Source organism: Hypomesus transpacificus, chromosome 17 (assembly GCF_021917145.1).
Source record: "Hypomesus transpacificus isolate Combined female chromosome 17, fHypTra1, whole genome shotgun sequence".
Taxonomy (NCBI): Eukaryota; Metazoa; Chordata; class Actinopteri; order Osmeriformes; family Osmeridae; genus Hypomesus; species Hypomesus transpacificus.
In genome coordinates, this window is record NC_061076.1 from 1,897,885 (window position 1) to 1,909,458 (window position 11,574).

Here is an 11,574-nt window from a genome sequence, read left to right on the forward strand (position 1 = left end):
CTTGATCTGCGGTCAAATTCTCCCACTGAGTTATATCCATTACATTTTTAAACCATAGAGTTAACCTTTTTTAACCTTCTTTAGGTTTGGAATGGATGTGAAGACTATACAGAGCTTTTTATTTCGTTTTGTTTTTGCCCGTGAAGACAGGAACATTTTGGTATTTATTTGTGGCGATGAAGAGAGGAGGGACCCAACAATTCATTCACACCTTTGCCGTAAGAAACCGATAGGACACACACACACACACACACACACACACACACACACACACACACACACACACACACACACACACACACACACGCTTGGCACACATGCTTCAAAGATGGGGATGCAGTAGGAGCAGGTGTGAATGCTGAGAGGAGCAGAGAGGGGCTGTGCGTCCCCAGGGGGATTTGGACCTGAGCTAAGACTGGCAGCCCTGACCCACTGTGGTCTGTGTTGATCAGATAGTCTCCATAGAGACTAGCCCTTAGCCCTCTCCATCTGTACATCGACAAACAATGTAAAAACACATTCCCTTTCTAACCCTTGAATTTGTTTCCTTTGTAAGATAAACTGATTTGAAGACTACATGTCAAGATTCATATTATACGTGTAAGCCTTAATGTGAGACAGAACCTCATTTGCAAGTGAGGGACTGTGAATATGTTAATGATCAACACCACACAGAGCAAAAACTGTTTCATTAAAGAGCATTGATGTTGGCAAATAATGAAAAAACATACTTTAATGCATTGATACATACGACATAATGCCAGGATCAGAGAGCAGTTTTCGTCTCATGCCATAGAGAAGAAAACAGACGCACATTCGCTGCTGCTCTCACTTAATCATCCCAACCAGACGGTTGGGAGATATCAGATTTGAAAATAAAACTAACGTTCAGTTTAGGTGTTTGACAATTAATGATTGGTTAAGGAGGGATCAAAAAACAGTCAATGTCAATGTTGTTCAGGTTGTTGTGGTGAACCAGAAGGTGGTGATGCTGTAAGGTAGGTGGGGTGAGAGGTGAGGTGGTTGTCCTGTGTTTTGTCTCAATGAGCTTGATGAAATGAGAGCTAAAATTAACCAACCAAGCACACATGCCTTTCCATGACCCTTTGGTGTGAGGGCCAAGTGGGACAGGAATGCGGGCTGAAGAGTGCAACAGACATGGGGGCTTAAGGTGGAGGGGCGCAGTCTACAGCAATAATCTACTTTGTGAGTGTGTGTGTGTTTGTGAGTGTTCTGGTTGGCATGCACACACATCAGAATTGTGTCTGAGTTATTGATGTCATATACAGTACATAAATACATTAGCAGACAGAGCTATCGATTCTGTCTGCATGCACTCTCGTGTCCAAATGTGTCAGGAAATAAGCGAATGTCAAATCATTATGTGGAGTATAATGATTATTAGACTACCAGCTTGGCTATTATGGAGTCCTCTTATTAAGAGTTCTGCATGTTCTTCAGATGAAAATGTCGTGTGGAGGCGTAGCTGTGTTTGTGTAGGGTCAGTGTCCTTCTCACTGACCCTGACAGGGACACTGTCACTGAAAGGTACACTCTTCTACCGGACCTCTCCCTGACTTTATCCCTTATCACCAATGTCACCGGGTCCAATCAGACCCAAGGTCAAAAGGTCAGCTTACTGTCACCCCAGCCCTGCTTTTCCCCCTCTTCCCAGTCCCCTGGATGGACAAGACTTGCAAAGTCAAACACCAGAGTCCACACCCAGACGGAGTGAATGTTTTATCTAGCTGGAATTCCTTCTGCTGTGGCAGGACCAGAGACACACCATTCCTCAGATAAAAGCCAGGCCCAACAGGCTACTGCACAGACAAAACACAATCCCAGTTACAAACGGACACAACGCTAACCCTAATATTATGGGTTTATATTCACACACACACCCTCATATACACACGCACGCACACACACACACACAGACGCACACACGCCCTCACATGCAGCTATTATTGGCTATTACTCTTAGGAGATGAGAGTTGTTGTGTGATAAAACCCTGAAGACTTGTCCCCTGACACCAACTATTCACACACACACACAAACACGCGCACACACACACACACACACGCACACGCACACACACGGCTTTCCAGTCCAGCTACCTTTGCAACACAGTCACACACATGTATTAACGTATAGGCCATATAAAACATGTGGCATGCTGGGATTGTGTTGGATGATGTCAAGGAAACCACGATAAAAACTTTCAAGAGCACTCATCTCCAATCTGTCTATGAGTGTCTCTCTTTTGTACTCTTTTGTAGACGAGAATAAGGGGTCCTTGATCATAGGACAGTGTTTGATCATTTAGAATAGAGTTTTCGAGTCTGTGTCTAGATATGATGTCCCTGCGTCCCTTAAGGCCTCTCTGAAGTCGCTCTGGATCCTGATCCAGGCATGTGGACTCCACCCCCATCTCAGATCCTTGCCAATGGTCAGAAACCATCTATAGACATGATGGACATTGACCATTGCTGTCAGTCTCCTGTTTGTCATCTTACACATCTCCCACATGCTCTATCATGTGGATGACGAGGTGAAGGTTGTCTGTCAGTGTCAATCGCTGTCATCCTGACGTGGCGATGGTGGTGATGTATACAGATGCATGTTGAGTTATCATCTGCAATTTTTCCATCTGTGTATTCATCCATAACAGTAGCTCAAGCAAGGCCAACGGCCATCCAATATGAATCTATGTGCATGTTACACTCAAGAGAAGTACATTTCACTTACACATACAATGTGTCTGTCATTTAATGAAGAAATAAACAAAGCATAAGGAAATACATGTTTTATTGGTGTTAACACATGGTCATCAAGGGTTGGTCATAACTAAGGTTATAGTCACAGGTGTTAGTTTAGATTTTGCTGAAAGGTATATGTGTTCCTGCTGTTTGTTTCTTCAGCAGGCAGACAGGAGCGAGAAGCATCCAGGACTGACAAAAGGGATGTAAGGAAAGCGAACAGAGAGAGAGGGAGAGAGAGAGAGAATTAAAGTGAGAGACCATGAGAGAGGGAGAAAAGCACATGCAGGAACAATCGTTATCAGTCTTCAGCGAAGAGAGAAGGGCCAGCGTTCTAAAACACCATGTTTAATTATAAGCAGGTGGTAAGGCTGTCAGCAGAGCTCCTGCAGGGGGAGAGCTGGATTAAAGAGTTAGTGTTGTGACATCTAGCCCACAACAAAAAATACAGGGCTTGTGTGAGAGGCCCGTCGTCAAGGAGACAGGACCTCACTGTACTCGTTCTGGCAGCACCATGCTATCTCTACAGCATCCTCCCATGTGTCGCTCCCCTATCACTCAGACACTCCAGAGGCTGGCCTGAAGGACTACCAGGGGTTTGAGGGTAAGGGTTGCGACAATACTTCCAAAAAACCCCTGTCCCACTTTCATCCTGTCCCGCACACCCTTGGTGTTCAAGTGGACATGCGATGGCACAGTCCTCGTGTTGGAAATGCGGCGTGTCCGACCTCTGAGGAGAGAACTTCTGCATCCAAAGACGTAGCACCATGGTGCTGACAGGTTGTCAGTCTCAGGGAAGATGGGTATGGATGGAGAACATGGAAGAGGGCCAAAACGGAACACACTGACAGAGAGGCCCTGGGGAACGGTGGGATCAAGTTAAAAGGAGAAACTAGGGTGAAATCTTTCTATGTTCTACAACAGCTCTGCCTAATTCACCACTTTTACACACTTGTCATCTCTTCTGTCTAAGACGTCTTGTCCGATCCCGCCTACTGCTTCCTCCAGCGCCTGCAGTTACCTCCTCACTTTCCACATACACGTCTGCCACATAGCTTCATCTCGGCACCAGGACCAAGCAGAACACAAGCACTACATTTCAAGGCCTTCTCTCATGGAACTATTTCAAAACAACACAAATGTTGAACAGTCTGTTCTGTTAGTGAGAGCGAAAGAAATTGTGTGCATCTTGAACACAGACAACACTGTAAACTTTCTTAGTGCTCACAGCACCTATCTCTAACATGGATCAAACACCTATTTCATGCAACAACAAATGTTTTTGGTAGACGTTCTAATAACGTTAAGTATTTGACAGTAGTGTTGTTATACTGGCTTGTGATGATGTGGGGAGCACTAGCAGGAGTGGGATGGTGTGATAGTTGTGATCGGGGGGGACTTTGGAGTTGGAGATGAGAAAGAAATCTGGTAAGAAACGTGTGTCATGATCAAAACCAGTCAAAGTCCACCAAGCATTGCTAGGGACAGCGTGCCAGGTTTTGCCAGAGCAGTGAGTGTCCTTCAGATCAAGGCAGATCCTTCCGTTCAGCTGTAGATTCTTTTATGATCTGAAGAGAGACCAAATTAATTTGTTAGTTGTGACAGCACAATGCAGGAGGGATAGTCAAGTGTGCTCAGTCTGGGAGTTTATCTTTAAAAGGGAGTCAGGTGACTGAGCGGTGGGGAATCGGGCTAGTAATCTGAAGGTCGCCAGTTCGATTCCCAGCTGAGCCAAATGACGTTGTGTCCTTGGGCAAGGCACTTCACCCTACTTGCCTCGGGGGAATGTCCCTGTACTTACTGTAAGTCGCTCTGGATAAGCGAGTCTGCTAAATGACTAAATGTATATGTAAAACACCAGTAGCTCAGCCACAGTGATGTCACATGCCCTGCTGCCCCCTGGAGGAACAAACCAGGAAGCACACCACACCACCACCACACCACTGACGCAGGGTGTCAGTCCCTGGCTTACCTCCCCGTCTCGAGTCTCCACAGTCCGCACCAAGATACTTTTCTTAACATGGGCCTCCATGGGGATCCTGGTGTCCATATTCTCTGAAGCGAGTGAGTAGATGTTCAGACAGGGAAGAAGCGTAATGCCTTTCAATTTCATTATGATGAGGATATATATTTTTTAATCTGTCAATGAAAGGTCGAGGGAATAATCTGATGAGTTATAATTGTGGTAATCAAACTGACCTCTGAATTGCACGTTGGAAAAGCTCTGCATCGGCACAGTGATCCTGAAGACAAACATGAGAGGGCTTTACAATCAACACGAGACATTCAGCAACATTACGTCTGCCGTTACATTTATATTAGCTGATAAAAATCGCTTTGTCAAGGATCTCTTTCGTCATCGCTGTGGTCACCCCCCCGGCCTCCCCTTCTACATGCCCTGCGTTGCTGACCTGCTTTCCTCCCCCTCCAAAAGTTTCCTGTAGGTGGCGATCTCTATATCCAGGGCCAGTTTGACGTTGAGCAGGTCCTGGTACTCCTGCAGATGTCTGGCCATCTCCTCCTTCAGCATCTGGGTCTCCTCCTCCAGATGGCTCACCGTATCCTGGTAACCAGCCGTCTCCACGGAGAAGCGGTCCTCCATCTCACGTAGCTGCCGCTCCAGGGACTCGTTCTGCAGGGGGGAGAAAATAGGTTGGAAATGGGGTGTCAGGTGGCTGAGCGGTTAGGGAATCGGGCTACTAATCAGAAGGTTGCCGGTTCAATTCCCGGACGTGCCAAATGACGTTGTGTCCTTGGGCAAGGCACTTCTCCCTACTTGCCTTGGAGGGAATGTCCCTGTACTTACTGTACGTCACTCTGGATAAGAGCGTCTGCTAAATGACTAAATGTAAATAAAAACCAAACGTCGTTACCGGAAGGTTTGGGATTGTGTGCTGGATGTTCGGAGGTCGGTGTTCTGAATGGACTCACTGTTCCTCGGAGGGCCTCAAGGTCACAGGTCAACACCTGCATCTGCCGACGATAGTCATTGGCCTCCTGCTTGGCCTGTCGCAGCGCCTCTGTGTTCCTCTTGGCAGCATCGGTCATGTCAGCAAACTGGGCACAACATCAAAACAAGAGACGCACCGGATGTTTTCGGCGTGTGTGTTTGCATGTGCAGCGTTCAACACGTGCAACATACCTGGCTTTGTCTGAAAGAAGGCATTGTGTGCTTTGTTGTCTCTGAACAAAAGCAGAATGGGATTTGCCCAGGTGTGGATGTATTGGTGAGGGTAACCCTAACCCTGTTCCTGCTACGCCATGTTCACAACCATGTGGACTACGCCATGTCCACAACGCTCCTACCTATGCACTTTGTAAAGCTCTCTCTTGGAAGTCGCTTTGGATAAAAGTGTCTGCTAAATGAATAAATGTAAATGTACCTTGGAGCGATACCACTCCTCCGTCTCCTGCATGTTGGAGGAGGCCATGGACTCATACTGGACCCTGATGTCCTTCAGAGCCGAGGTCAGGTCTGGCTTGGACACGTCCAGATCCACATGGATCTGCTGGGCCATCAGCTGCTCCTGCAACTCACGCAGCTCCTGAGGAGGAGTCCGAGATTTCATCTTTAATCTCATTTAATCTCATTAATTCTCTGTCAAAAAGATGAGAGATTAACCAGAGGGGACTAGGGGAAGCTCACCTCCTCGTGAATCTTCTTCAGGAAGTCTATCTCTTCGTGCAGTCCGTCGATCTTCCTCTCCAACTGAACACGGTTGAGGGCCGCCTCATCCACATCCTACACACACACACACACACACACACACACACACACACACACACACACACACACGCACACACACACACGGACACACGGACACGCATACATACGCACAGGCATAGTGGGTCACTTTACTTAAAGAATATATTTCAGAGATTGTACTGATGAGATGAGAGAGACTCACCTGTCTGAAGGTGTTCAGGCTGTTCTCTGCATCCTGCCTGAGGCCCATCTCATCTTGCAGCCTGGGAGCGAGAACAACAGGTGGTTAGTCCTACCCAGACACACGCAAACAGAGGAACACACAAGACAGAACCAATGTCGCTGTGACGGATATCTGTCCGAATGTAAAGTCTTTTAAAGTCTATAAAGTTTGTGTGCGGTTCATTTAATTTAACAACCTAATGGCCAGAGGAGATCCTGTTGAGAATTAGCAGATAGTTGTTAGGGGCCGGGCCAAGCTGAATGGGGAGTTCATGCATCATTAGCCATTCACTCCTGTCCAGCAGCCATCTGTCTTTCCCAGGGGGGAGTTGAAGCACAACAGAGCCTCATGCACGTCACTTATTCAGAAACATCTAAACTCGCAAAAAAAAGTGTGTACACATACAAGTAACTCCATCTGACCCGCTCTTAAAAGTGCTTTTTCACACTATCAAAAGTGGACTGACATCTGTATCTGGAATTATACAGCAGTAGGACACACTAACGGACCTCTAACCTCTAACCTCTGACCTCCAACCTCCAACCTCCAACCTCCAACCTCTAAACTCATACTACAGTTCCCATCTAGGCTCAGATCGACAGGCTGGTTACTGACCATTCGCTTCTTCAAACCTTTTGCTCCCAAATTATCTTCATGGATGAAAAATAACAGGCAACCATTAGCAAGCAGTAACACACACCCAAGACGTTTTATCCATTGTGTCTCTTTTCCCCTTTTAGTGCTTTTAGAACTTGGGATCTTATGATAATCTAAAACCCCACACACGTTTGAGAGAGACTGCATGATCAGGCAACAACAAAACAGCTGCCTGCCCTCCGTTTGAAGGAATTTTCCTACTATTGTGTAGTTCTCTTTTCATCACACTCATTGAAGGGCTACTGGGTTGGGGGGTTTGGTTGGACAAAGTTTGAAAAGTACGACACCCTTTCAGAGCACCAACTGAAACATCACACAGACCGCTTTAAAGTCAGAGCACAAAGTCTTTAAGCCAAAAAAAACTCATGCCCGTGGCTTCGTGCGACATTAAATGTCCTACTTTATGAAGTCATGTAGCGCCATCAGTCCAGGCTGCTCCTACCTCTGCTTGAGGGTGGTCACGTCTGAAGCCAGGTTGTCTTTCTCCACCTCCATCCGGGCCTTGCCGGCACTGAGGCCGTCCACCTGCCTTCGCAGCTCCCTCAGCTCCTCCTGGTAGATGTCTCCCAGACGGCTGGGCTCCTTCCCCCTCAGCTGGTTCAGCTCCGCCACCAGCACCTTGTTCTGCTGCTCCAGGAAACGCACCTTCTCGATGAAGGTGGCGAAGCGATCGTTAAGGCCCATCATCTCCACTTTCTCGCTGTTGCGGGTCTCCCGGTACTGGGCCTTCAGCAGGGAGTCGGCTGAGAAGTCCAGTCGGTCCCCGACCGAGCCCAGGGAGAGCCTGGAGACGGGGCTGGAGTAGGCGAGCTGGCGGCCCGGGCTGCCGTGGAGGGAGAGGCGGCCGGAGGAGAAGCTGCTGATCCGGACCCCTCCTCCTCCGCCACTGCCGGCACCCTGGGGCCCGAAACGCTTCCTGTAAGAGGACTGGACTCTCTGACTTTCCATGGCGGTGAATGAAGCTGGGTCAAGGCTGAAACAGACCTTTTATAGTGCTGATCCCCCTTCCCCTCCCGCCTCCCCTCCCCCCTCCCCCCTCCCCAGAGGAGAGAGTCCCCAGGGAGGGGTGGAACAGAGAAGGGGGGGGGGTCACTGAATGGGGCAGAAAGAGAGAGAGGGGGGCTGGTTTAAGAGATATTCTAAAGCTATGTGCGGAGGATTGTTTTTGCCCGTCCACTCAACTACAAATGCCTCCCAGCCATCTCTTTCTCCCTCTTTCTCTCCCTCACTTTTCTCTTTCTGCATCTCTTCCATTTGCATGAATGGGATTTCGCTCGCGTGACAGAGCTTGCCACACTCACGCTAACATGGGTGGGAACGATGTGTGACTGAAAGACAACCAAAGCATCAGGTGAAGGAATGAGACCTCTATCCTGCTAGGTGGCTTCATGACAGAGGGGACAGGACAGACTGAGAGTGTCACGGGGTGACGACGGTAGAGAAAGGGACAGCTGTGGCTGTGGGGCAAATAACTTTCCAACTGGTCTCGATATCTTTGAATTTTGGGGATGGTCTGTCAGTGACATGTCACTGAACTGACATGTAGATACAGTTATGCAACACCTTTTAAACCTTTTCATCATGCTTATTTGAATCAAAAATAATATCCATTGTGATATATTGTGATATATATATAAATACCAGGGAGACTGGGCTCTAAGGTAGGAGATCCCACAACATTTGTACCTTTACATCTGTGGTCGTTGATGGCAACAGTGAGAAAGGATGGTTGTATAACCAACAAAACGTACGGCCAATGACAACAACTCCTAGGTGACAACTCTTTGTCCATGAAGATTTACTGATCATGATGTCATTGCTACTGAAGCACACAATCCATACAATCCTACTGTAAACTGTCCTTCGGTTGGCCGAGGTGGATTGGGCCCCATGGACTGACACACAAACACACACAGTTTTAGGTCTAGACAAGAAAGAGAAAACTAATGGTCCTAGGGCTGTCCCAACTGTCCCAGAACTTGAGGACTTGGTACTTTGGCTGAGGGGAGATGACCCGGATGACTGAGAAGCCATCACCAAAACAGATCCCAGCAAACACCATGGTAACAGAGAGGCAGACTGGGTCAAAGTTTTCCAAACATTCAATCAACATTTAAATTCTCAAGATGGCATGGGTTAAACCTCTCAGGATTAGATTTTTCTATTTACCTGGGGGACAACGGAAATAAACCGCGGTGTGACAGAATAAAAAAGAAACGTCATACTGTCTCTTGTAGTGTGACAGTGTGACCACGGTCCTGAAATACCACAAACGGTGCATGCTTCCTCAATCTGTCAACTACCGGTATGTTCTCCATCTGACTCCTCTTGCCTCTGACCAACTCTGGCCTTACAGCACGTAGTAAATCTAACCATCTCTGACCATGAAGGACCCCTTTGTTAGCCTCACACTACAGTCAGTCATGGAAAGGGGGAATCAGGGAGACTTGGAAACAGTAAAAGACAAGATTTTGTAGTTTTGGCCCAGAGACAGGGTGAGTATTCGAGCAGAATTAAACAAAGTGATTTGAATTCCAATTTACAGAGGTTAAAAGAGAGGACTCTAAGCCTGGCAACGATTTGTTGTTTTACTAGGCTCCATCTCCAAGGATTTACGGTAAGGCCTACTCATTATGGTGACACTAATTGTGTCACCCCCCTGGATTTCTGAGGCTGTCACAGTGGTTGCCACAGATCTGGTCACTGAGGTAGTATCTCTTAGAGAACAAACATCCTGAGGTGGTAACGGAGTGAGGTTGCAAGTGAAAAAGAGAGAGAGAGAGAGAGATGGCTTGAACCCTTGCCAGATTCTCCCCTTTCCTTACTCTCGGTCGAGCCAAGTCAAACAGCTGATTCATGTGTCTGACATGAAGAACTCCTCTCATTTAAAGGAAGGCCAAAGAAAGGCTCCCTTGCCTCGCTGCAGAGCAGAATCTTAATGATGCTCAACCAGACTGATGTCTAGCCAACACAACACGGTCGCCAGCTCTGTTTGGCCGCGCAACGCGTCTCCACTTAGTGTTCGTACATTTTAGACCGGCCGTCAGGCCACACCCTCTTTGCTATCCTAAGCACTCCCAAACCCCAGTATGCAAATGGATGCATTCCAACATCTGACCTAGGGATTCTTCTATACCCTACATCAAGCGCGTCTCACCGACTCAACGATTCTGCCTCCTGTGTCAGCTCATGCTCTCGTAAAGGCCCAATCCCATCACTTAATCTCAGTCCCAGTAGGAGCCCAGGGGCCCCACCCCCACTGGCCTGTCAACAAAGACTCTATTGATTCCGTTGGAGTCTTGGAAAGACGGGGTTCCATAGTTCTAAGCTCAGGCACCACACACTGTGACCACACACAAACGAATACATCTGACAAAGCGTTCTCCAGCGGAGGAGAACCACGCAAGGCACCTCTCATTCCCCGGACAGGTGCTGCGTGAGTTAGACGGGGCTTCAGCAAACTCCTACTGCGAAGAGGTTACGCTCGGTGTATCCGTCCTTGCTGGTGCCTGTGAATGGGGTGGAGAGGGGAAAAGAAGGGAGCTTAACTGGGGCAGACAGGCCGGCTGTATGACTCAGCACCACCGGGTCCAAACAAGTGTGGTCACAAAGAAGGGTGGTGGGGGAGCCGGTTCAGCCTCAGGCCAGCCGTCTGCCTGTCAGCAGTAATGCTGGGGCCCGGCAACCCAGGAACATACCACACAGTTCGCACCGCATACCGCCTCAGACCCCAACACACACCACACCCACCGCATGCCACACGAGCTTCCCCACGATAACAAGAGCCTCCCCCAAACAGGCGTTGACGTGGAAGGTGGGGGAACAGCATGAGGTGTGGAAGACACTAAGGGTACACCTGGCGAGTCGTGGAGCCGTCACGGCAACCCCCGAGAGAAGGAGGGGAAACCAGGAGGGACAATAGGACTGGCGTTCAAGGCTTCTGGAACATAATGAAGGCCTGGAAGAAAGGGGCCCATTCCTGCACACACCAGAGAACAAAGGAGAGGAGGAGGAGAGAGGAGAGGGGGAGAGCCAAGTCAGGGAGCTGATAAAGACCATCAGCATGGAGTTGAATGCCAAATGACAGCAACTGGACAGATGTCTGTTAGCTACTTGATCCGCTTCTAACCCAGCGCAGAGAGGACACAATGAGTCTATCCACCCTCTTCAGCTGCCCTCGTACTGCTGGGCATGTGATATAGACATGTCCTGAAACCAACCAAACGTT

The 11,574-nt window shown here is 48.3% G+C and overlaps 1 protein-coding gene across 1 annotated transcript; it reads right to left on the reverse strand.

Moving 5' to 3' along the window:
- Positions 1-2,820: 2,820 nt before the first annotated feature.
- LOC124479142 (glial fibrillary acidic protein) lies at positions 2,821-8,294 on the reverse strand. The gene is made up of 9 exons (XM_047037719.1): positions 7,789-8,294; positions 6,669-6,729; positions 6,407-6,502; positions 6,144-6,305; positions 5,692-5,817; positions 5,172-5,392; positions 4,960-5,003; positions 4,733-4,815; positions 2,821-4,328 (listed from the first exon to the last, which is right to left on the reverse strand). Exons 1-9 carry the CDS (start codon positions 8,292-8,294, stop codon positions 4,287-4,289), a joined length of 1,341 nt encoding a protein of 446 aa, XP_046893675.1. The 3' UTR covers positions 2,821-4,286.
- Positions 8,295-11,574: the final 3,280 nt, after the last annotated feature.

Coding starts and splice junctions, on each gene's coding strand:
- LOC124479142 (XM_047037719.1), bottom strand. CDS start 8,294: ATGGAAAGTCAGAGAGTCCAGTCCTCTTACAGGAAGCGTTTCGGGCCC. Junction 6,730..7,788: donor GTGACCACCCTCAAGCAGAG/GTAGGAGCAGCC, acceptor TCTCGCTCCCAG/GCTGCAAGATGAGATGGGCC. Junction 6,306..6,406: donor TGAAGAAGATTCACGAGGAG/GTGAGCTTCCCC, acceptor ACTCCTCCTCAG/GAGCTGCGTGAGTTGCAGGA.